Source organism: Nipponia nippon, unplaced genomic scaffold (assembly GCF_047370975.1).
Source record: "Nipponia nippon isolate SJK-2023a ecotype South Korea unplaced genomic scaffold, ASM4737097v1 scaffold_4, whole genome shotgun sequence".
Classification (NCBI taxonomy): domain Eukaryota; kingdom Metazoa; phylum Chordata; class Aves; order Pelecaniformes; family Threskiornithidae; genus Nipponia; species Nipponia nippon.
The window spans coordinates 35,822,032-35,849,562 of NW_028262358.1; the positions used below are offsets into that span (position 1 = coordinate 35,822,032).

The following is a 27,531-nucleotide window of genomic DNA, read 5'->3' on the forward strand; positions in this document are numbered from 1 at the left end:
CAATGTTTAGAGACAGAAATGTACTTAAATAATGCCTTGCGTAGAGAGCAGAACTTTACCAGTTCAATAATCTTGCACTGTAAGTCTTTAGCTGTTACAACCAAATACCTCTCATCCATACAGATTCAAATAATATCAGATATAGGCATAAATTACAGCAAATTAAATATGTATTCTCATAGCTCTTCAATAGCAAGTTTCTGATTTGCCACACGGCTAATTCTTAAAGAGCTGCAAGTTAAGCAGTACTACCTCTTAGAAAAGCTCTGTGATTCAGAGAAGTATTAATTCCCAAGTACATTCACAGAACATTTTCTGTCAGCATTATGCTGTTTAAATGTATGCAGTCAAAAATCAAACAGAACATTTTATAATGTGCTGCAAAATCATTCCAGGTAGTACTACCTACTGCAATAAGCTCAGCCGTTTCTGCATTCTGAATGCTAAGGTAAGAAACACAAGTAGGTTTTCTTGGAAAATTTTTTGGGAGAGGGAAAAAGGTTGGGAAGAAGAAGATGGAAAAACAGGTTACTAATTTATATTGCACAACAACATATTACTTTTCAAGATGTCTGATTAATCTTTATATCCTCTTGTGTTCTGGGTACCAGTTTTGAAGCAAGCAATTCTGATAACTCAGGTTCTTTGTAAGAAACCATAATGGCTATTCAAACACAAAACCATTACCTTAAGAAGCATTTGCAAATCAGGGATTTTACAGGGTTAAGGATAAGGCTGTTGGTTCATATGCAAGGAGCTTCTGTCTCTACTGATTAATTACAAACTCCGTAGCAGATATTTCTGCAGTTCTCTCCAGATCAGACTCATTTTTCTGTCTCTGAGACCCAACTTAAAATCACTAGCAAGATGTCTGCTACAACTGGATTAACCTGATTTACATGCTATAGAGTTCATAGTTAATCTGCTTCAAAACTTAGATCCGAGCATACAAATGCATGACACTCATCCCTGTCAGATCTGGCACCCTGGCGGGCAGTCTTCATCGCATCAAGAAAAGAATTGAACAAGCTTGGCAATAAAGATATCCTGTTGCATTTGGGGTTGTATGTGGGATGGCTGATCCTCAGCGCATACGGATGTATTAACAGGTGAAGACAGAACTGCCAATTAGATCCGGCCCGGGGAAACATGAAAATCTACTTTTCAGCATTGTCAGCCTATCACCTTTCACGATCTTTAAACTCATCATTCAAAGAAGAAACTGCGCATGAGGAAAAAAACAATGTTTCCCAAATCTCAGAGGGCAAAATTAATAGGAAATAAACATTTAGTCAATCTCATTTTTTAAGCCTCTCTTATCCATCAAGTTTCCAGAAGTCCAGCGCTCCCACATGGCTGCTGCCTTGTTAACTCCCCTTTCTCTTCTTTCTAGATCAATAACTTTCTGGACATGAAAAGTGGGGGTAGAGATGGGGACCTATCACATATGAAATTGAAGACCATCTCCAACTCCATAGCTCAGGATACAAGTTAAACAGTGCTTCTGTTAAGAGTGAGAGAAAAAGAATCATTGCATTTTTTATAATTCTAACAAGTAAGAACAGCACAGTCTTACTTCTGAGCTTTTCCTTCCAGAATCTGATTTGACTAAAACTTCCACCATTTTAATTTTTTGAGGCTGATGGTGAGCAGCTACATCTCTTGGGAACTGGCTTACCAATGCTTAAGCTTGTCAACTCCTTTCTCAAGGAAAAGTTGCAGCACAAGGAGAAAGTAAAATGAATCTTTACTTCTGTGGAGAAAAGCTATATGAGCAGGTACCCTAGTAAAAATCATACAGTACTGCAAAGAATGGTAAATAATTTTCTTTTCTTAATAATTTGAAACACAATATTTTGTCTAGCAGTAACTATGTAAAAGGTTTCAACTGAATGGAAAAAAATGTGAGAACTGGACATGATGGAGAAGGTTGGGAAAGGTGTCCAAAAGGGATCCTTTAGCAGACAAGAAGAGTGACATGAAAAGTCTCTGGGGTGGGAATTAAGTCAAGGAGCTGAGATGCTACAATATGGAGGCAAAAAGTATACAGAAAATGGAATAGGTCATGCAGACAGAAGACTGTTGCTATATCTTAAAGAAAACTTCAGAATCAATCGTGTAGAAAATAACTGTATAAACAAACAACAGAACTGGTATGGATTAAAATTTCAGGCCTCAGTAAAAAAGCAGTATACAGCCTGTATCTTGGAACACTTGACTAAAACAGAGAAAGTAATATACTGAGGGATATCAGAAGGCTGTGAAAGTAGAAATCCCAGAAAATACAGGGAGATTTCAATTATTCAACATAGTTCAGTAAATACCATAACGGATGCAATTCCAAGGCTAAATTTTTTAGATATAAAGAAGCTAGTCAGAAAATAGTACTTACCTTGATCCTGACCAGTATGAATGATCAGGTTCAAAATGTTACCATACAAAAGACACTTTGTAATTCACTTGTCCTTCAAGAACAAAGGCAACTCATTTAATACAGAGGATGTTAAATTTAAGTGCTACTTAAAATGGAAAAGCTATGTTAAAAACTAAAAGGGGCAGCTAAAAGAATAAAGGTCTGCAGAAGACTTGAAACATTTAAAGACAAGACATATCAAGGCTTGGAGCAACTGCATATTGTCTTTCAAAAAGGCTCTAAAAAGACTAGACAATCGTAACAGTTAAAAACAAAATAAAGGAGATTATTAAGAATAAGAGGACATACTTTAAAATCTGGTGTGCTAGACAAATGAGAAAGCTCAATGAGAAAAAAAAAATCCAAACCCAACCAAACAAAAAACCAAGGTTCATTGCCTTCGATCTACTATAACAATGAAATTGTATTTTATCATCCCTTAGATATCTGGAAAGGAAACATGAATTTCTTCCACAATATAAGAAGGCCAGTGACTCTTTAATAATATATTTAGGATACAGTTTAAGAAAGGACTTAAGCTATTTTGTGTGGAAAGAATGGTAAGAATTCCCTTTTTATTGGGGAGGGCACGAAATCTGCTGATCCCACTGGCTGATGTAACAACTGCTGTGAGGGAAGTGACTGACTGAAAGGTAACATAAGGAACACTTTGTCCAAAGTTGAAAAAAGAAAGACTTTTGTCAAGGCTTGTGGAACTAGGTTAAAGTTCTTTTTTGGAAATAAAAAAAAAAAAAGTGTGTTGGCTAGAGGTTCAAATGTTGCTACTGATTGGAAAAACACATGAAAATGAGCTGTAAATTTTTATCCTTTTCAAAACTGAAGACAGTGACCAGCAAAGGAAGATAATTTAGGCTTGGACTCTTTGTTAAAACTTGCCATCAGGAATTTCCAGGCAAGTCTTTAATAAGTCTAAATGATTATGAAATCCTTTAATAAAGTCTAAACAATTCTCTCATATTAGTGGGAAGATGGTTCCAAAATAACCTAATTACAGTATAGTTGAATATTTAAAAAGAAAAAAACCCAAATCATGTATCTGAAGAAACTTTTTGGCATTTTTAAAGCAATTTCTACTATTTGCATATGGCAAATACATATAGATTTTTTTTTTTTCAGAATCCAGTAAACTCTTCAGTACAATATTCTTAGGCGTACAGCAGTGTTAGTGTAGAAACAATCTATGCCCTGCAGAGCAAAATTAGTCTTTGGAGTTAGTAATTACAATAAAATTTTAAGAGCTCTAGTTGACTGAAATCCTAGCTGAGTACCTTTTAATTACTCATTTTTTGGCATCATTTATGTCCCTTATAGTTCAGTTTCTTTAGAACACATCACACTGACAGAACATACTATAGTTTTAAGTAAGTATAGAGACTTTTATCATCTTTTCCGATGAGAGTCTCTAGCTCAGCTCCTCTTTAAGTTGCTTTTACTATTACAAGATGAATGAGAAGAAGAATTGTTGAGAATGAGGCTCTCATTGCATTGTCCAAAACTTTAAATTCCAGATGTAGCTGATGGCAAGTTGACTTCTAAAGTGTGACTGTTTTCCCAAATTGGAGAGAGATCACTTGTCTTGCTTCACACCCAAGAAAATTAGCCTGAGAAGTTATGAGCCAAATAGTCTAGCACAAAAGAGGATTATTCTTTCCTTGCAGACTGTGACACGGTGGAGAACGGTGTGGGCACAAAAAAGGTGCTATGAACACTCTATTTCTGGAAAATTCAAATGTGAAGCGACTGGATATAGAGAACCATACACTGTTCAGTACAAGAACTAACAAATCTGTAATTTAACAAGATGTCAGTTTTGTTACGCAGACTTTCACCGCTGGAGAACTGACTGCATGAGCTCTTTGATCTCTGGAATTTTCTCAGTCCAGCCTTGCAAGATGCTCTCAGTGAAAGTGCAAGAGAAACACATCTGTCATCCACTAGGCACGTACCAGAACAAGTAATTCTGTGAGCAGCAGTGCTAATGAAGACGAGTTTCAGATATATTTTTGAACTGTAAGACTTTCATTCCTTTGTGGATTCTCCAAAGTCAAATACGTTGGTTGGCTCATACTGCAAAGACCTACCCTCAGAGACCTCAACCAAATTTGACCAGTTGGTCAAAGAGTACACAAGATTAAAGGAGGGTTGACAGAGAATGGTTTTATCCATTAGATATTTTGGGGAATCACTTACTGCAGTCTAAAAATCCCTTCCTCCAAAAAGGTTTCTGATAACCACAAAAGAATAAGGTATTTTTTTGTAATAGGGAGTCCTTGTTTACCTGATAAATTATTCACAATTCTGGGAACAATTCGTTAATGAATATTTTCCTTGTATTAAAGTCCTTGCATCTAGAATCACCTTCCTCTCTGCTATTTGTTCACAAGACATCCTGGAATAGGAAACAATTCATTTCTGTAGTGACAGAATACAGATAGACTTCAGAAGACAGTGATATGTCAATCCACACTATCCATTTGCTCAATCCATTTGTTTGAACCAATTCATCTGAATCTTATATAGAGCTTCCTGAGCAACAAGAGGAGGAAATGTTTGCTTACCTATAGGGACTGGCCTATTTTTCTTATAATGCCTTTCATTTTAAGCTTCCTTTGGATAGGACACAAAATTAAAAAAACATCTCAGCAGAATATTTCTCAGTTTTGAGCCCTGTAGGCCATCTTCTGCAGCCCTTTAGTATCCAGGAGTCCTCTTAATTTCAATAAGGTTCCTATCTGAGTAATATATATTTTGTTGGCGTTTCCCGAGTCAGTAATAGAACCGAAGGGAAGCATTTTTGTTCGTTTTGCTTTCCTTTCTAAAGGTGTTTATAAGTTATCTGGAGTTCACTTGAATAAGAACAGGACTCTGATTCACTGGAATAAAATACGTCATTGAAATACAAAGTTTCAGGATATAAGATTTGAAATGCTGGAGGCCTTTAAAATTTTTCTACAGCAGAAGTCCAGCTAGTTATGTGGAACTCAAAACAGCAGCTTTGGCAGTATTCTTTGGAAGGCAAGCAGGAATATCCTACTTTTGCATGGACCTGGAAATGGCTATGAAGAGCACAATTTATATACATAAACCACCACAAAGCTGTTTTAAATTCTCAAGACTTTTCACAGGGTGGATCTTACTGGGATGGGATATAGTGGCTGAGAAACTGAAGCGAGATTACAAAAACTGTCGGCAGAACAGCTTGCAAAGGCTCTGTCAAAATACCCAGCTTCATCAAGAGAACTCTTTTGACTGTGGTTTCAGTTTTGATGCATTACTGTAATAAAAGCTACTGTCATCACAAGGGTCACACAATGCTTCTCAGTGACTCCAGAGCAGGACAGACCAGAACACTTGAAAAAGATTTCTGTGAAATAGAGAGATCAGAGTTTGTAACTCAAAGCCAACAGACAAGGCAAAAGGACAATTTCATTAAAATCTGTACAGCATTCCTCTTATGAGTATTTTGCTTGACACTTGTTCATGATTTATTTGATGATAATTATTAATTTTCAACAGCTTGATCTCTTTGAAATAGAAGAGCTGTACAGGCAGAGTTAGCTGCATGCAAGGACCTGAATGCAAAAGGATGTCTTCATTTCATTATGCTACCATTTTTAGCCAGGCTTCCAAATACGTGGTAAAAAATTTGCTAAGAATAGTAATAAGCTGTTACTTTGACATTTGTGCACAGAACTGCCTTTTAAAAAAGTGTGCCACCATTCAAAACTGAACACATCAAGTAAAACAAAGCCATACGTGTATCATTTCCCAACCTGCATAGGGTTGATCTGCACAGAACGTTCAAAGCACTCCACACATTCCCTGAATTCCCGGTTGCGGAGATGGAGGAGGCCTTTAGAGCGTTGGGCACGGGCACTGCGGTGCCTGGAGAGTTCCCAGGCCTTGTCATAGTACTGGTGGTCTTTAAGAACATCACCAAGCAAACAATATAATCCTGGTGTTTCCTTTTTCTCTAGCTCCCGCCTGAGTATTTCTTCTGCCTGTTAAAGAACAAAAAGAAACGAATACATAATGGGACAATTTATTTTCAGTTAATCACGTACCTGAACAAATACCGCTTTAGCACCTTGCAGTCATCCATTGACAACTAAGAAGTAGGGATAGTAAGGAAACAGTATCTTGATCCAACATAAGATAACAAAGATAAAGTCTAGAGACAATCTGATTCCAAACTGTTTTTAAAAAAACACACTTCAGCATCAACGTAATACGGTGGCTTTTGGTTTAATGCACTAAGGGAAATGTACCCATTAAAACAAGAAGCAGCTTGCTCCTCATTTTATATCTTAGGTGTGTATTCTGTCCCAATAGCAAATATCAGTCCTGGACATCAAACCTACACCTACCTCATGCAGTATCAGCACCATTAAGGTATGTGCAATCCTAATAGTTTATCATCTGTGCTTTTTATAAATCCTAATAAGTACTCTTGCAATGACTGTCATTCCTTTTTCTCTAATTGCTCTTTTTCTGAAAATAGTTATTTCCAATCTATTATGGAGACACATATAATCTGAAGACACATCCACTTTCATACTGTTGGTTTTGGAAATGCTACTCTTTTACATAAGATGCGGAAGTTATGAATTCATCTAAATGTTTGAGATAAAACATATTCAGAATATATACAGCATTATGGAAAAGAAGATACAAGCTGGGTCTCCCAGACATGTATTATGGGCTGTAACCAACTTCCAAAAGCTCTTTATCTCAGGGTCACTATCTTGTTCTAACAATCAAATTATTGTTTCTCTTTTAAACAAGAGATAGTCTGCTTTCTGTGACTTTTTGAAAAGATAAATACACTGGACAGATGATCTGTTGTTCAGACTGAACTCTTACCTCAGTCCCCTGCTGCAAAAAATGTAACATACATAATTCATCTCAGTATAATTCTTCTATTAGAAAATATCTATTTGAAGCATCTAAACCAAGAAAGATTCGACACAGCCTGCCACAGAGCTGAAGTTTGATGTTGTAACACTAGTCATTCTTCTATCATAGCTAGTTTGTCTAAAAGAAAAGCTGAGTTCATCTCTGCATTTAAATTATTACTGCTTTTCTTGTTTCTGTAAGAACTGTTTTCTTTGCCCTTTAGATGATCTCTGGAGAATCAAAGTCTCTTAATCCTTGCCCTCCAATCAGTAAAATTCATTGATCCTGTCAGAAAATCAGAAAAATGACTTTGTTTTACTTAGTTTTGAAATATTTAATGTATAGTAATTTTAACACTCCATTCCTACTACCATTTTTGTTAAATAAAGTAGCAGTAAAAGTCTACAAATATTTGAAGTGCACAGATGTGAAGAAGGGATGTTTTGTTTAGATTTCTAAAGGGATATCAAACTAGCAAAACTGGAATCCCATTAAGAAGAAAATTAGTGGCTGAATATTAGGAAAATATAACTTAATGGCAAGTGTTTTTAAGTGCCTACAGAACAGTTCTCCAAAGAAACCATTACTCAAAATTTAGAATTAGCCTAGTCAAAGCACTAGGAAACCTCACCTAACAAGAAGATAGTACTTGCAGAGGGTTTAGTTAAACGGCAGTTTACTTCACCTTCCCTGCCTCCATTAGTTGCTATGACAAGATTAAAGGAACACATATTAATAATAGATCTTTAAGATGATTTTTGCTAGAGCAGAGAGAACTGGGTGCTTTCTTGTTGCAGTAATCACGTTAGGCACCAAAAGGTAAGTTTTTTTTTCACTTCAGATAAAGAAAAAAGACTGAAGCGTTGCTCTGTGAACGGCAGCTATGAGGTGAAAAGTGCATTGCATGCTCCTCCTTTACCTCTTCCTCTGCAGGGCACTCCCAAGCTCAGATTGCTATTCTGTGGCAGTGCCTAGTACTAATCATACACTAGACCAGAAAGCCAACCATTCACTAATTGCATTTCACATTTAAGAGCATAAAAACATCATGTTCTGGTCTAACCTTACAAGAATTCATTGCCAACATAAATATTTCAGCACACAGATAAAACAGAGAATTAAATAAGCAGAAGCCTTGACTGTTTCTTCATCTGATTAGCTATCTGATCACCTCTCCGGCATGTTACAAACCTTTTTATTACTTAAATCCTTAAAGGCTAATACAAAAGGGATCACAACTACAAACTAAAAAAAAATTGTATTCTCAAAACATTTGTCATTTGTCTTCTACAAAACCAGATAATACTTTAAAACAGGATTTCTCACTTTGTCTAGGTTTTTGTGAAGAAAAATATTCCTTTCTCCTAACTTTGTAGTAAACTATTTTAAAAAACGCACATTTAATCTTTGATAAGAACCCTGCTTCTGCAAAAAGCAAATCTCCTCTTAGCAACAAAAAAATGTTATCAAGAAACATTTTCCACACAGTTCACTCAATGTACATAAAAGAAATAACCACTAGAGATTTATTCTTACCCATAAAATAGATATTGATTAATTCACATGCTTTATAACTAAAAATTATATCTGAAATACATAAGCTTTGATAAGAAAATTATCAATTAAGAGTTACCTAAAAAGAAAAAAAATGAAGCTGTATAACCCTTGCTGACTGAAACAGATTTAATTATAACACCACTGCTTTTCACAGAATGGTCTGCACCAGAATGGACGGAATGCAATACTCAGTTCAAAAGTCAGCTGATCTAAACATGAGAAAGATTTAGGCTGTTATCTTGCTTTCTGGACTACTACAGTTGGTATGGGAATTAAAACAGGCAACGCTTCACAAAAATCCACAATCAGTAAAGAGGGTTCTGTTTTAAATAAAAGGTGGCACCATTTTATTACTCACTGCAGATACTCCTGAAAACCAAGTTCAAGATTCATCCTGGATTTGGCTTCCCAACCCTAAACTTCCACTTGCCGTCCCATCCACATGTTCCCATGCTTGTATTTTATTTATTTCCTAAAAGACCCCATTAGCCTCACTCTTCACAGATCTACCAGTTCTATTATTTGACAATTCATTCCTTTGCTAGTTCAAAGTACTTCCTAAAATGCTTTCATCTTTTCTGCTTGCACATTATTTGCTAGGCTACCAGAGAAGTAGCATGAAGAAGCAGAACAGATGCGCATGGAAAGAGGTAGTGAGAGAAAGGGAGAGCTCTTCAGTTTTCATTTCATCTTCCCTGTAACTTCATGCATGACCTCGGGCAAACCATTTATTCCTCTTTCTCAATTTTGTAGCTACGTATAGGAGTGCTTACCTGCCTTCTACATCTGTTATGATATGTAGTGGAAATCAATCAAGTTCCTGAACGATCTCATGCACTAATCAGTATAGTACTACTTGACTTTGCATGTGGGAAGCATTTCCTGAATTTAAAGGTGAGCTTCTGAGATCTTACCGTAATTATGTTTCCTTGCTCAAACGTTTTAGAGATATCTGTCACGTCATGACAACAAAAATAACTCTCTAGAACGTGGATTGCTGGGTATGTTGGTCTAAAACCAGACTGTGTACCATGCTGTTTACTCTGAGGAGATGATGGAACAGGGATAGGGCTGAAAACAGGGTTGTAAGATGGAATACCAGGCTGATGCTAAAAGGTAGATCTCATTAATTTATCAAAGAGCAGCAGCTATGATGCTCTAGAGCTCCTGCAAGGGAGAAAGGCCTCACTTCCATTGGAAGAACCGAAAATTCACATCTCCGGCTTATACCTTTTTTTCTTTAGCAGGGAAATAGAACCATTTTTAGTGTATTATCCATTTCCAGTGAGGTTGAAGAGACCTCTTACACCTTAACCAAATAAAGTTGTCTGATGTAAACAATACTCTTGAGATCTCTAGATCCCCCTCACAGTTAAAAGAAGGGAGAAGGACACTTTTCAACACCAGTTCTCACTACACACATGGAGATTAGTATCTGCTTTTGCAACAAGTCTGTAAAAGGAATATAATGAGTAAAAGACTGGAATGAGAAAGCCACAGCAACTATCGATATACTGTGTATTCAGATTTTATAATACTATTTTTGTTGTTCTCTGCCCTGTTTTGCTCATCACTTGGCACTCTGTTACTCTTCTGTTGACTCATGTTATGATATCAATTTCTACTAATTTTGTTCGGATTATGAAACAAGTGAGTATAGAGCCATATCTAGTAACAGTAAAAGATCCACAAAAAAGTTTGCTAAATGTTAGTGACATCTTACTCTGCAAAATTTGTACTGCTACACGGCCCTGTTATAACTGAGTGAATTATGTATTTCCCAGGTGCATAATGTGGAGCTTCACATAGCCTTATCTACATGTTCTGTTTCTTTGTCAGTGCATAATTCAAAAGTAGGAGGAAGGAACATATTACTTTGATGTGTAAGTACTCATCAAATGCATTGATATTGCTGATATCTGACTGTTCTATTAGATTTTTTGGTATTTCAATTCAAGTTTTCTATATAAAAGCATTTGTGAGTGAAAAACATGCAGAAGTTTATTTAATAGAGTTCGTTCTTTTGGGCGCATATACGCTAAATTCTTTAATGATGTGAAAATCCACTGAACCACATACTGCTCTAGTAGATTCTTGTGCATTTCTAAAAGAATAACTACCACGATTAAAACCATAAAAACATTTCTGATAAATACAAACAGTTCATGCTCCGAAAGCTTTCTGATAAGGAGCACAAATAGTCACTCCCCTTGGTATACAGCTAAATGTTTCTAATTTTCTGGCTTTTTTGACCTGAAGCTAGCTTTTTTCCCCAGCACTACTGTTACTTAGTACTTCTACAGCATTTTCTGGTTTTCAAAGCACAGCACAAACCTTCATTCTGAAAGCATTCCTAAGCAGTTTCCTGTGTCAGATATCCTGTCCTATTCTCTGAGTGCCATTTTCGTAACTCCCTAAGGGCAGTTTGTGAATGTAAGTAGGACAGAATGCATTTCCAGGAAATGGAAAACAGTGACCTCTATTTCTCTACTGTACTGAAAAGATTGGGATATTAGCATACTATCCCCAGGGCATGCATAATGTGACACACAATTTGCCAGCAAAACATATCTGCCAGTTTATAATGACCAAAATCTAGGCATTGGTGCACGATAATTAGAAAAAACATGTAAGTATAAGAAATTCTGCATTTTGTCTATTAATTGAAGTTATAACTCTCTATTTTGTAAGCTCAAATTAGTTTAAGCATAGTCTTTGTGATTTTGTCTTCATAAAGGCACACATACATTCATATATTTAATGCTACCATATACCAAACAGAGGGAGACAACAGTGAAGAAGAGAAAAAATACGTTTTTGTCTGAAAGTGAATATTTCTGAAAACTATATAAATTCTGAAAACAATGCTTGATAGCATAAGTTCCTGTTACAGTCTTTATGTGTGAGAGATTGCACCAGGAAGAGAACACAGCTAAAGTTACACACAACTAGGCATTGCTTCCAGGTATCATTTTCTAAAATCTCCCTACCATTGCTCTAATAGTAACAGCAAAATAATCAACAATAGGAGGGCTGCTACCGCCTGCTACCAGCATTTTTAAACAATCCTGTCACTGATACATAGAATTAGGTGATGGCTTTAAATTGTCTTTGTCTGGAGCTGATCACATGTAGCTGCAAGCAGTGTTAAAGAAATGATGGAGAAGTTCAGGAAAACATCAACACAGACTTAACAAAATAAAGCCTTTTAATCTTATGCCACTTCTTGTCTCAAATGTTTGATTCTGTAATTTGAATATGTTAACATTGGGTAATTAAATACATGAAGCACCTATGTTCTATTTAAAGTTTTTTTAAAAACTACAGTTAATAGTTTGAAATCAAGTGTGAAGGAAAACTAATATCCCCTCCAGACAAAGCTCTAAGACCCCATCACGAATGACTGCTACAGCCTTCTTGAAATGCCCACATTACACCTTGCTGTGCATCCACAGTTGTTAATTTTCCTTGCACGTTTTCAAGAACCACTATCACAATCTTCATGCTTCCTAAGTTATTTCTCATTTACCAAATTCTATTTCATGTGGTCATTACCCCAAATCTTTTTTTTTTTTTAGCATTCATAGGTTATGACAGACTCATATGTCACATATCCATTTTTCCTAAAGACTTTCCTCATGATACCCCTGTAGAAGTGAGTGTCATTAGTGAACTGACAGCTCAAGCCAGACAGTCTTTCATACTTCAGATCCTATTTCAAGACAGGATCTCAGCTGTAAAAAACATTTTTCTTACCTTTCCATGCTGTCCTGCTCTTTCATAGCAGATGACCGCATCTTCCCACATTTCCAGCTCCTCAAATATCTGTAAGGCAGAGCTGGTGCATCCCAGCTCAAAGAGTAAGCTTGCAAGCTGACGCTGGAAAGATAAGAAATTCCAGGTAACTGAAAACAGGTAAGTAAACACTATTTACATTTTTAAAAGATGTTAGAGGCACTTCTGACATCAAAAAGAATCAGAGAATATGGAATTATTCTTTTGAAACTTCAAGCTGGAGCCTCAAACAATGTACATACCTCAAAACTAAAACAATAATTGTTTTGATTTGACTTTTGTTCATGTCAGTAGCTTAATTACTTTGAAGTAGTTTATAATATAATGCAAAAATGGAAACAGACACAGCAAGGATGAATTGACAGAGCTGAACTTCCACCCCTTAAATGAGGTGCATGGCCCATGTGGCTGGAGAGCAGCTGCAGCAGGATGTTGGGAATGCTAAGACTGGGAAACAGAGGCTGAAGGAGGGCATTAAACCCTCTTCTAGCGATGCTTTGCCAGAGTAATCATAGTAACACAGATGGAGAGAAAGGCTCTGATACAATTTTGTTAGGTACTCATGAGAAATCACTGTTCCAAACAGCCCCTGCCAAAGGGTGTTAGTTTTTAGTCAAATCAATATTGGATTTGAGTTCAGGTTCAACTCCCTAGTTGAGGTTTCCTCACAGATAAGTCAGCCTCTTTGTTATTTCAAATTCAGCTATTATTTCAGTGTACTTATAAAAATAAATGAGTAATCTTTTCAATTTAAAAATAAACAAGGTATGTTTTCATGACTTTGAAAAGTTGTCTTTTGTCTTTTGTTTATTTTTTAAGAGGAGATTAAAATCACGTATAGGTTTTCATCTTTGATGAAAGGATAACTTATTTACTACATGTGACAGATATACAATTTGGTTTGCAAAAACAAATGGGAGCATTCTGTATAAGGACACCTAATTATGCTATGAGATCCCATACAGTGAACTTCTGCAGTGGTTTTGATGATCTGGAATGGATTCCCTGAAGTTCTCTGCAGATGTCATGGACCTCTCTTTATAGGCTTGGATTCAGTATCTGTTACAAATCCAAGGAGTCACCATACGGGAATAGACTGGTAGTCAAAAAATTAAGAACTGACTACAGTTCTTTGACATAAATACATAACAAACTGAAAATCTGTAACAAAGTACTTGTTTGTTAACTTGATATTAATCGCTTAGGAAACAATCTACATTTGCCAGTGTCTGGAACTAAATCTTATTTATGTCTTATTAAATCTATTCGGAGTCAAATTTGGTAAAATTTATATAGGCAATGCCTCTTCATTACTATGACTAGAAGACTGCAACCATCTTCCATTATGAATCCTTATTTTAGTATTTCTATCTTTGGCTTGGAAAATTGGCTTGGATTGAAAAGTGCCACTCTGACAACTGGAAATGAAAACCACATTTCCTAGTTTTATTGCAAGTGCCTGTTGAAAGGTTGTGTGGAATAATGTGAGATGCTAGGAGAAGATATGCTTGGTTAAAGCAACATGCACTGAGGTTACAAATCAAAAAGGAATAAAACACCATTAAAAGTAAACAACACAAAAATCTTTGGAGGTATGTGATGCAGTTTTCTTAAGTCTGTTAAATACAGCATCATCAGATAAGACTCTAATGTGTAGGTTTCTGTTCTAGAAAGAGTTTATCGTAAAGATAAACAGTGTAGTTTTGGAAAAAAAATCGTGTCAGCAATAGTAAAAAGGGGCATGTCTCGCAAATAAAAACTTTCTCAGCGCGAGCAGTTCTTCGGTGTACTTTTGACTCCTAATTTGGCTGTTATTACCATGATCCACTTCCTGAAAACCACCCAAAGTGAGTGATCACTAAAAGATGAGAAAGATGCAAGTAATAGTAGCATAAGTAAAACTAATAAATAGTAAGACAGCGGCCAGATTATTTTTACAGGAGATATGTTGGAAGCTTGAAAGTTTTGGTCCAATTTTACTGAAGGAAAAATGAAAGTCAAGAAGAATTGCACTACAAGCAACTATTTCTGTGCATGACAGAACAAGACATCTGAAAGCAAAACACTGTAGAACTTGATTTCTTTCCAGGAAAACCTGGTGTGTTGTTAGGTTATGTCTTTATTTCTACAGTGTTTCAACTCAAGATGGTATCACACTCGCTTGACTTTGGAGTCATGCAGTATCAAAAATAAGAACAACCACAGACTTTTAAGTAAAGCTTCCAATGGGACTGCTTCACACCTGTATGGCCCAATGTGGAGGCACCTGACAACAGTAGAAAATTTTCATGCGTTCAGACACCGATGTATTTGCATCTTCAAATTGGTCTGCAAGTGCCTGTAAATGCAAAGTAATCCTGATTTAGTATCTACTTAGACTTAATCAACCTAAAAAAAATAAATTCAAAGCATTCAGGATTTTAGGCATTCTTGACATAATGGAGAAACGATATTAAAGACAACACTAAATGCCAGTAAGCTTACACCATAATATGCTACAAGTCTTTTTATTACCCCATGTAAGAAAATGTAATAAACATTTATATAAAAACTCTTTATTACAGCTAATAATAAATAGAAAAGCTTTGAAGAGATTCAAATTTCAAAGTGCATGGAACAGGAATAAGAATCAAATTTACAATCCCAAACAAATACTTGCAGAGTAAAACTGTGTCAAATATTAAAGTGACCTTGCCTAGTGCATTGCAATCCTATAGCTAGTTTTTCCCTGTCTAAGATAGTATTGATGTGCTTTAGGCATGAAATTTCTTATTAAAAAGAGAACGACAAACATATTATAGTGGACCATGCTTTTGGAAACACAGTTCTAATATAGAATAAATTATTGTGACTTGGAGTACAATTCAATTCAGGCTTTTTTTTTCTTTTGGTGGAGCTTTGGATTGTTGACATGTTTTCTTCTGAAACCCTTTGAAAGAGAATGGTAACTTTTGCATAGCAAAAGTGCAGCTGCTTCAGCACTAACTTTTTCTCTGAAAATCCACTGTGAAGTTACTTAAATCAAAATTCAATAGCAAGAAAAATAAAATATGAAAAGGTAGCTACAGCCAGAAAATTGGTTAGAAATAAGGGAGAAACACTCTTCAAATGCCAGTCATCACTAAACTAGCAAATTTAAGGCCAGAGATATAAATAAGGGAATATTAAATTACTTGCTTTCACATGATTCATCTATCCAAGTCTTGTGTATAAGTCAGTCAAAGATTTATAGAAGGAGCTAGACAGGTTCTCAGAACTTTCTCAGCATGGACAATGAATGGAAAGATTCCCAAACAAAAGGAAAAACTGGATAGAAAGAGAGAGAAAGGAGCAATCCTAAATCCAACTGTTGGCTACCCAAACTATATCAATAATGCAAATAATAGTTGTGTAAAATTAAAATAATCAGTGACATGATTTAAACTGCTACGCATCTTGTAACTGCTATTGATGTTAATGGGTTTTATTAGGTGGCTTCATTCTACTAATAAGAAAAAAAATCACAACAGACAGCAATAATCTAGGCTTTAAATCCACGCTTAACCTCCTAATTTTAAATACTAATATTTGAAATATTCAATGTTATTCACATTCTCGCTCATAAAATTATCTCCAGAGACCTGTTCCTAGAGATTATCCAGAAACCTACCCCAAGAAAATGGCTGAGGTATATCTGTAACAAGGAAAGGGACAGACTAATAAAATTGCATTCCTTTACACAATTCCAAGCAATCCAAAACGAGTCAGATTCAAATAAAACCTTTAAAGTAATATCACTTAATTACAGAGTTTACTTGACTACAAACTATATAACAAGTCATATTTCACACTTTTAGTTCTGCTGAAACGTTCTAATGCTATGCAGAATTGCATTTTTCTATATTCTGTTGCAACAAGAATTAAACTGAAAAATTGTCCAGTTCCTTGGGTAATCATTTTACAAGACCAGACAAAGTAGTAAACTACAGTTGGAAAATTTAAAAATAATAATCGCTCTAAGCCTGAGCAAAGCCAGAAAATCCTAAATATGTCCTGCAAAATAATCTTTTGAGGAGAACGGGAGATGGAAGGCAGAAAATGTTTTAAGTCAATCAAAATGTTTTGTTCCTGTTTTAGCTTTTTCTTTTTTAATTTCTATTGTTCCAAAATAAAAACTGGAATTCAAAGAAAAACAATTTTTCAAAAGCAATATATTTTATTGGAAAATTTGTGGCCGTATTTTTTCTACACTTCTGAAGCAGAAAAGCCTAATGTAAATGACATGTTGTAGGACAATATGACTATTAGCAAGTAGAATTCTCTCCCTTCACAAAACAAATACTGTACTCTGCTCAGAGTTCCAAGAAAAATTGAAAATTCAGGTAGAACATATGAATATTACACATTCCCTAAGAAAGCATAAATGCTAATGAACTTTAAAGTTATTAAAATCCATGGTTTATGCACACTCTCATATGTTGAAAAAATAAGCTCTGATAGTTCTGCCTACTAGTGAAGTATAGAAAATAAGTTACTCAAAAATTGCTGAATTCTATGTTTCTGAATTATGCTTGAAGAAATAAAATTTGGGTTTTATAGCGGTGAGAAAATGGGAATCCTAACCTTATTGCACAGCTAATATCTAATCACAGAACAATAAATCAATAAAATGAGCAAGACAGCACTCCCAAAAGAGCATTCTTTCTCATTAATCTCTTCAAGACAAATATCGTGGGACCCCCCCCCCCCCCAAACTATGTAAATATAGAATATTTGCAACACAGTCAAAAGACATAAGACTTGGTGTCTTAGTTTAACCCGAGCCTCAAATTCCTGCCTTGAAAGTTGTTAAATAGAACTACAGCAGAAACCAACTAAAATTCACAGCTCTGAATGATACATGAGTTTTTCCATATGCAACATTTGAAAACATTAAGCTTAACAGATCACCCCCCACCCTGTAACACGTCCTTTCCCCAAGGCTTGAGCTGCCCCAGATAACAAGTTCTGAAGTCAAAACCACAGTACAGAGAGATACACTAATCCAGTCTGAAACAACAAAACCAGATAATTTCAATAGAATTTTGTATCACAAGCAAAGCCTACACTATTGCCACATGAAAGCAGGAAAAGACAGCACTAGAAACTACAATTCATTCTCCCCATCTCATACTTAAAACTTTGGTAAGAGATTAAGTAGTACAATACGTAGCCTATGTTTGGGATAAGTATACTGTCTTAATTTGAAATGCTCATATTAGAGCTTTTATCACTTTACCTCAGTCTAATCACTTTACTAATCAAACTCAGCTGGTAATTATCCATGAGTTGAGTACATGAAGTTTGTAAAGGATTTTTTCCACCTTGGATATCATTTCCATACATTCATTCCCATTGCATGTCCTTGCTTTGCCTCTATGTTCAACATATGTATAACATCACTATGGTCATGATGAGAAAATATCAGCTTCAATTTTGAGCCTACCTAAATTTCGATCTTTTTATCGTCTCCACATTTTTTACTGTCCTTTTCTTCTATGGTGGACAGAATTAATAGCTTTTTCTTTTTAGCCAGACCTTATCTCTGTAGTCAATCTCTGGAAATACTACTACACCCTTACCGTTTCTGGTCACTGAGATGTCATTTTCTTGCGATGTAATGCTATTTGATTTCTCAACCTACTTACTGGTCTGGGCAGCGGAGGGGGAGGTGCTGATCTCCGATCTCCTTCCTCTGCTGACCAGTGATAGGACACGAGGAAATGGCATAAAGCTGCGTCAGGGGAAGTTCAGATTGGACATTGGAATTATAGAATCATAGAATCATTTAGGTTGGAAAAGATCTTTAAGATCATTGAGTCCAACCATTAGGGAAAGATTCTTCATTGAGCGGGTGGTCAGTCACTGGAACAGGCTCCCTAGGGAAGTCATCACGGCACCAGGCTTCTCAGAGTTCTTAGTCATATGGTGTAGTTTTGAGTATTCCTGAGAGGAGCAGGGAGTTGGACTCGATGATCCTTATGGGTCCCTCCCATCTTGAGATATTCTATGATTCTAAATCTTCCATCAAAGTTTCGTCCCTTTTGTTAAAATATAATCTTCAGGTAGCTTTTTGTGTCTGAGGTAAATAAATGACAGACCTTCACATCCTTCTTTCTATTCTTAACCTCTTTATTCCAGATGAAATCGTTTACTTACTTTCTCAAAAAAAATACCCTCCACTATGTAAAACTGTATATGCAAACATTTTTTCCTTCCATTCCATCTGAAGGATCTCCCGATCCAAGATTATTTAGGGAAAAAATTCCCCCAAAACCAAACAAAAAAAGCCCCAAACCTGTGTCTTTTAAAAGAACATGATACTCATTGCTTATTGAAAACAGCATCACACTTTTGTTTGTGCAGCAACTATTTAATGCCATCTGGATCTGTCTCCCCAATAACACTGAAGACTGGCCTGTCCATATCCAAACCTAACACTGCTGGCCCCATTAAAACATCTCCCTCAAAATAGTCTTGACCCATAGACAGCCTTTTATCCACGCTATTTCATCTCACTTCTTCCCAGGTTTTCATATCAGTGATACACAACGTGACTGCACCACTTTTCCCTTTACCCGTCTTTTCTGACGAGACCATTTCCAGTTTTAGTGTTCCAGTCACAATTGTTCCATCCTATTTCTTGTTTCACAGGCTGCATCAATAATCACAGCTTGTTTATTTTGTTTTCTTGTCTTCTCCCACTGTTAACCAGGCATCCAGCTGTTTCCCACAGACCACACCCTATTTAAAACATTAGTTTTTACTCCTTTAGTACCTGATTACTTGCTACGCCCTTATCAGTACCACAATCTGTACCCTTGCTAGCATCTTATATTCCCTCATACCCTTTGATTTATCCTGGTACACTTGATGTTCCTCTTTATTTATGATTTTGTAGGCAGGAAGATTAGACGTGTTTTTAGATTAGGCAGGAATTTTGTAGGCAGGAAGATTAGACGTCTGCTCCTGCTTCTCAGTCTAGAGATCTTGTCAGTCTGCCAGAATCAATCCCTGGTTAACACCTCTGGGACTCCAGTGGCGACTGTCCTTTCTACATGAATGCTCCCAACAGCCATAAACCACAATGTTTCTCTGTTACCTAACACCGACCAACATGTTGACTGTGGCATTATCTTGCCTTGCTTTTGCTCTCCTTCTCTAACAACTGTAAGATGTCCCACTTCTTAGATTTTTACCATATTTAACATGGGTTTAGCTTGATTTATGCCAAAGGAAACACTGTCATACATTCCGCTTTCCCATTATCACCATGGTCCAGCACGTACCACCCTACCAGTACCTTAACCCCAGGCAGACAGAAGAGGATGAATGGAAAAGTACCTTTCAGTCTTTCCTAACACGGAAACTCCAGACACACAACATTTTCATGATGTTCTTGTGATTCTTGGGTCCTTTTTCTTAAATTTCTCCCAAGTCTGAAGACTCCTGAAAATCCCATACATCAGCCTGACCTCTCCACATGCTGCCTAACTACCTATTTCCATTTTCCTTGCCCTTCTATTTCTGTCCATTACCTCTGTATGTTTTATAATCAGCAAGTTGATGTCACAACTCTGTTGCTCTTGTATTCTAGCTGCTTCCTTAGTTCCGTGCTTCTTCCAGTAATTCTCCTGCCAGCCATGAGCTCTATGGGTAGGTTTATTTAGCAGAAGTCAACAAATCTTTAGCAAACTGTGCAGCCTCCTTCATGTTTTCCTCCTTCATATCATAAAAACACCAAGCTTCAGCATCTGCACCTATGACTGCTGGTTATAGTTTGCTCAGAAGCTTTGCCAAATGATACTTGATGCAAATTAATTTTCATGTACTCGAAGATGATGAAAATACCACCATTTCTGTATCCATCTCTATATATTCCCTTGCTTTGTCCCGCTTCCAGTGCTACTCCCCAGCACCAACATCATCTTCTATCCTTTACAGGAAAAAAATAGAAGATTAACCCTCCACTCATTTAATCCATCTTCTGCTTCTTTTGGTCACCATCTGCTCAGCTTTTCAGCCTCTTGCTTAGGCCACCCTTGACCCATATTTAGGTTTAGAAGGTAAGTACCTACCAGCATATACCATAAACAGGAAGCTTTCCTGTCGATGTCAAAACTGATACAAATGTCCCCGTTTTTGCTCTGCTTGCTGAGTTTATGAAAATGACAAACTGCACAACAGTGAAACCTATTATTGTATTTACTGAACACCTACCATCCTAGCCCCCCATTTGACAAAAGTATACTAGGAGTATGTCAAAAATTAAGTACATCCTCAAGAAAGAATGGGAGAAGGAAGGCCTTGTAAAAAAACGTACACCACTGAAACAACAAATTAGCACATTAATCTTGGATTAAAAATTAAATAGATAATGTAGGTTTTACAGATGGCCAACTCTGGGCATCTGCCTTTACTTATACAACCTATATACCTTTTTAAGTGCCAAAGTATGGACACCAGTTTTGGGACTGCCTGGGTGGGTCTTGGCTTATGGGTCAGGCACCAAAGAGCCTGATGGTGCCACAGTTGGAACTGGTCAGCTGCTGGGAAAAAAAGGTGTCTGGAGACAAAGGGGGTAAGAAATAAAAATGCATCTGTAGGGAAAACAATCCTGCTATCTCATCTCATTATTGCTATGGCTTCTAAGAATTTAGCCGGTGTATGGCCCAAACTGAACTAGGCTCACCTATATTATTTACTCAAGAACAAAGTAGAGGAAAGCTTTGTGAAAGTAACAGCAACTACACATGTAACTCTGTGGTTGTACAATTACCAAGTTCTTATTTTATTCATAAACTTATTTTACAAAGTATGAATAAACAGGAAAATTTATCATCAAAAAGCTCCTTGATTCCTTACCACAGAACTCGGTCACACAGATAGTTTCTACTGCTTAGTATTTATGAAACAAAAAGTGGGCATTTTTTTAAGCTTATGCAACAAGAAGCTCTTGTGGACCCTGTCATATTTACAGACTTCTGTAAAACTTCCAGGGATTCATCGTTAAATTTATTCAAACTTTCATGCAACTTAAGACCTAATTCTAAATGCTTTAGAATCTTTCCTTTTGGGGACACTTATAACAGAAAACCTACATAATTCTTGAAGCTTCAAAACTTTACGTGGCTTTATTATTTTTTAAACTGTCCGCTGCCAAATTGCATTTTCTAACAATAAAGCCTGAAAAACGCTGCACAAGAAAGAACTAGAGTGCTAGTTAATTTGGGAAGTATTATAACAGTAATTGTCACAGCCTTGTTCTGCAATAGTATACTCAGTAATACATAAATAGAGAATTACTAATAAAAGCTGCATTCCCCCTGACGAAAACATATATAATCAGTGTCTAAAATTCAGAAACTGTATACACATTAGAAAGCAGGTGACAAATACAGAGAGTTAAATACAGAGAATAATTAAGAGTTTTCTGATTTTTCTTTCCTGTGAATTAGATCAGATATTCCAAGCTTTTCTAATGTACTATAAGTATTTTAGTACCTTGTGGGTATGTAATTAGATCGTGAGTTACACTCTTTTGATAAACTTACTTTTTTAAAAAAAAGCAAAAAATTCAGTTTACAATCCAAACAACAAACTTGTTTCAACAGCTCTTTGTCAACCCAAGAGCTCCTGCAACCAAGACCACTGGGACAAACTGAGACATACCCAGACTTCTAAAATCAGTGGTCAAAATACTTAATCTTCCAGTGAAGCAATGCCAGAAACTATGAAGCAATAAAAATAGTTTTCATATAACAATGCAGTAAAGTTTTGCTTAACAGGAGAGCATAATTTCTGGTTGATAAATATGGATATAATGTGGAAAAAATGAGAACAGTTGTGATTAGTCTAAACTTCATGAAGGAGATTATGACCAAATAGTGATTACTTTATTGACTGACAATTTTATCGCTAGCTAAAAAGACATAAACCCAGTACATTTGGACTTATTACATTCAACCATTATTCAGAACAGCATTTTGACATTTAAGACAGGACTTTGTTGCTTGGAAACTAAAATGACTTAAAGGAAATAATGAGCTATCTTTTTAAAAAGCTCACAGATGATGTATTTCTGTTAAATGATGAAAATCACTGAATAGTCAAGAACTAAAGCATCCAAACACAAAACAAAAGCTATTAAGCAAGGAAGAAACCCTCCCCCTCATTTATCTAATTTTCAAAGGGGAATTATGACATTAAATACTTGAGGAAAATTTATTACAGCGAGCACTATTATAAATTATGATTTGTGATTCATGGAAACTCAAAAAGACTATTTCTTACATTGTGCAAAGATGCTAAGATGAAGAACACTCTTTACTGGAGATTTTACATTATTCACATTCTCAGGAGGACGAAAATGTTCTGTGAGAACTCTGCAGATGTTCAACACTTAGAAGGGCAAAAATCTTACCCTCTTTTTGCGCCTCATTCAAATATAAGTCTTGGTTTCATTAAAATCTTATAGCCTTGAAGACTTTCATTTTTGCTCACCTTGCAAGCTCACCCTTTCAGTCATTCTTCCAATGAAATTATTGCTTGATAGGATTGACCTCTAATGGTGTGTATATTTAAACCACCTAGAGGACTAGGATTCACACTGCTCCCTAGGAACTAACAGCTGGTTTAAAATTTGTTAAAGCTAACTTTAAAATGTTGTATAGCACTGACTGCCTGCTTTGCATTGCAAATGAATGGTTACGGGGCACCTGGAACACAGGAGCTGCAAAGATGTCAGGATGCTTCACAGAGAGAAACTACTAACAAGGCAATACAGCTCTACAACTACAAAAACAAGCAGCACTTGAAACAAAATTAACTGAAACATTCAAGGAGAAGGCTTCAGGCTGCAAGTTTTCAAAGCTAAGTCTGTTTGCATTGAAAGCAGTGTTTTAACTACTTTGCCCAACGTTTTGGTAAAATATTCTCGATTGTATGTAATCACTACATTGAAATAAATCACAATGTTCAGCATCTGAGGTTATTTGCTTTTTTAAAAAAGTCACAAGAAAATGGCCCCAGTTTCTAGCAGCTTTAGCTTTACACACAGAAGAAAAAAGGCTGATTTCCTTTAATTGAAATGAAACCAAGAATTTTCTATGCATATTCTTTCAAATTAGCGTAATCCCTTTTTAAACAGCAGACTAATTCACCAACTACTACTTTGCCTTTTTTTTCTTCCCACCCTAGACTGAACATAAGTCCAATCAAGTCTCCTTGATCTTTAAAGAAAAGAGGCCTTCTTGTACTGGATTCAGCACTATCCACCCCACAGTATTTTTCTAGTAGCTTATTTTGATGGATTCTTCAGTTAAGATGCTCCATCTCTCAAGAGCACAAGTACTCATAGTATTGAGCATGCAATGTTTGTTTTATGGCTTCTCCTCTGCTATCTCCTATTTCCTTCTCCCCTTAAACAGCTGAAGAAACTTGGCATCAGCTATCCCTCAGCAAATACTTAAAAGTTTAAAGTTTCTGAGCTGAGAAGAATGCCAGTAGAGGCTTTTTCAGGACAGCCATCTCTGGCATTTGCACACAGGCTTAATTTCATTGTCTATGCCTGACATCAACCCGAGAATAACGCAGTACTCTCTCTAAGACAGATTATGCCTAGAAAAATTTCTAAAAAGTTTCAAGTTTGATACATTTAAGGCTGTTATTAACTTTAAAAGCACAAGCAAATGATTTTTTTTAACAACAGTTGTGTCCATTTTTCAGCAAAGGAGGAACTTGCTTGTAACCTTTAATAAAGATCTGACTGATCTCATGCCAGAAACCGTCTATTCTGGTGTACTGTGATGTTTCCTCCCCACCCCCGTCAGGCATTACAATGAAGTGTTATATAGAATAAATTACATCAAACATTTGTGTTTCGTAATACATAACAGGTATATACTTCGAGAGATGTAGTTCTTACTCAGAAAAGCCACAAACAGAAGGGGATAGTCAAGCTGAACCCTTTAGTTTAACAACTTTTATAAGCAGTATTTAATTGTTAGTTTAGGTATGATACTCCAACATACATGCCGCTTTATGAGCCATTTAATCTATTCCGTATTCCAACTGGAACACCTTGCTCAAGAATAATAATTTATTGGAAACATCCTGTACTTTTTCTGTTGCTGGAAGACTTGAGTTTACCTACCATATACCACATATTTGCATTTTGCTTACGGTAAATTGTATATATATAAAAGCAATAAAAAAAAAAAGACAAGTTGTCTGTAAGTAGCAGAAAAAACCCCATTCAAGCTTTATCACAAAACATTATAAGTAAACATACTACAGATAAATATTCAAAATAAACATTTATAAATGACAAAAAAATAACTAGAACTTAGGAAATAGATAGTAATTTCTGAAGAACATAAACAACAAATACTTAAAATAAAACAAAGAATTTCAGAGGAAAAGTTCTTAAGACCATGTTATTAGTTGCAAGCATGTAAACATTGTCAGCTTCCTGCTACCCAAGGTAGAGGCTGGATGGTATTCTGTTGCACAAATTGAAATGTCAAGGAAAAAACACAACACAAAACAAAATGCAATGTATTCAGGTAACTCAGTGCAGTTTTTCACTGGCAATCATACCAAGCATAATTCTTTAATGTTACTCAGATGTCCTCAGATGCCTGTAAGGAAGAATAAAATATTGTCTAGTCTTATCTAGGTATCCATAACCTGAAACCACAGACATTCAGCTGCTCTAATTGCTAACAGCTCTTTTTGCAGTGTTAGAAATAGCCAACTTTTTTTTTTTTTTTTATACTAGCAAAGTGCTCTTTGCTGAAATCTGTTTTTCAACTATTCTTATTCAGTTGCAAATCTCAACATCTTTAGTTATTTGGTGAAGGGGACAGGACTATGAAGAGAAAAGACAGACAAGTTCAGTCTCTTTTGTCCTGAATTTGATGAGAATGTCTCAGATAACGTCTTGGGACACCCGTTGTTTTCCCTTCTTACAAAGGAGGAAAAAAAAAAAAAAAATAAATCTTTTTCCTAAGAATAGCTTCCCTATACAGTGAAACCTTGACTGATACCCAGTAGTCTCTGTTGAAAAATTACTTGGCAGGAAATACACATTCTTCCAGTAGCTGAGCCTGACCCAGCAACCATAGAGTATACGATGGTAAGTACATTAGAAATATGACACACAGGCAAAGTGTTTAAACTTTAGCTATCCCAAAGAAAGGCAATCACATATAAAGAAGTCTGTTTTCAATATATGTATTTTCTTGAAAAATATCCAATCCAGTTCTTCACATGTTCCTGGAAAGCTCTCTATACATCAGGGAAAAACAAACCAACCCCCTATCATTCTCTGTTAATGATTGATCTGCTCACCAAAGAGGAAAATAAGCATCTTCAGCAACAACTGGCTTGAAATCAGTTCGATTTCCAGTAAAAATGAAAACACTCTGATTGCATTAAATATTCCATGCCTGATTGTACGACATATTCAAATAGAAGCACATCAAGCGCCCCTGAAGACTTAGTTCTTCTTTATCAAAAAGGAGGAATCCACAAAAATACATTTCTTTCCACAATCATATAGCAGCGTTGGGCACAGGCTGTCTGCTATATGACCAATTAAGAATCCAAACCAAAATAAAATTTTCATTCAGCTAGACAGAGTTTTATGGTCTGTGCTGGTCACTCGCACCAAACAGGTTGATGGACAGAGACTGGACAACAGATTTTTTGCTACTTCACAGAAGAGCAACTACAACTAAACATGGACTCCAGACACTAAAAACCTTGAAACCTTGCCTAACAAAACCATGGGCTGTAGAAACAAAATGACAGTGTAACACGTACACCCTTTCATCGGTTAATAGCCTTCAATTACTTAACCGAGGACAATCAACTGCAAGTTCTAGTGGTACCAGTCTTGCACTGGCAGCAATTTTCTTGCAGATCTTCAGGAGGAGGTAGCGCACTGCTGCCAGAGGAACAGATGCACTTGGCTTTCAGCTGCACCCTTTTACTTGAGATACTCTAACCTGGGCCACAGGGAGAAGACTGAAGGACAAATTGACTCCTCCACCAGCAGCTGCCACCACCTACTTCCTGCTGCCATTTTTGCCAGGGGAGAGAAGAAAGCGAGCCCAGGAGTGTGCTGGGCGTCTGGCCGCTCATCCAACCCTCAGTCTGCACCTTTAATGGAGAACCAGAGGGAAGAAGGCAGATTTCAGACCAGAGGAATTGTCCTGGCAAGGTGCAGCTTGACAGCTCCTGAAATAACTTAAGATTGCACTATAATTTAGCATTTTATAACTTCTAAGTTTCTGAACTTGCAAGATTATTAATGACCTTTGTTTGCACGCATTGTACACAGGGGAAAATGGAATCAAGCATGAGATGAAGCGTTCTGTGGTAGAATCATTTACTGCATGTTTCTATTTCTAGGCAACTTCAATGTTTGCACAGATCTGCATCTGGAAAAATGGGCAGGTATAGCACAGCAATGTGCGTAATAGCTACAAACAATATTATTTATGCCCTTTAAAATCTAGTTCAGACATGGTAGGTTGTATCGCTTACAAAAACATCTCCACATCTGTCAAAACGCCCAAGTCTTATCACAAAACCACAGTCCTATAATTTACAATATTCAGACAGACAGCAATACTGTGAAGAAACTGAGTAACTGCAAAAGCAAATGGAAATACTGAATAGAGCCAATATCATATCATCATAGAACTCTCCATACACTGATCCAAATGATTATTTGAATCAATGGTCCTTAAATCAGTTTGGAAAGTTCAGAAGCCAAATATATTCCTCAATTCATAACTATAACTGGAACAGGAACTAAATGA

General features: G+C 36.3%; 1 protein-coding gene across 2 annotated transcripts in view; it reads right to left on the minus strand.

Annotated features, from left to right (window-relative positions):
* Positions 1–27,531, minus strand: part of TTC27 (tetratricopeptide repeat domain 27) — a 130,709-nt gene that overhangs the window by 20,464 nt on the left and 82,714 nt on the right. For both annotated transcript variants that reach the window (XM_087777218.1, XM_087777219.1), the window contains 3 exons: positions 14,925–15,020; positions 12,644–12,766; positions 6,208–6,435 (listed from right to left, as the gene is read on the minus strand). In XM_087777218.1, coding sequence (XP_087633344.1) covers positions 6,208–6,435; positions 12,644–12,766; positions 14,925–15,020 — 447 coding nt within the window. The remainder of the gene's footprint in view (positions 1–6,207; positions 6,436–12,643; positions 12,767–14,924; positions 15,021–27,531) is intronic.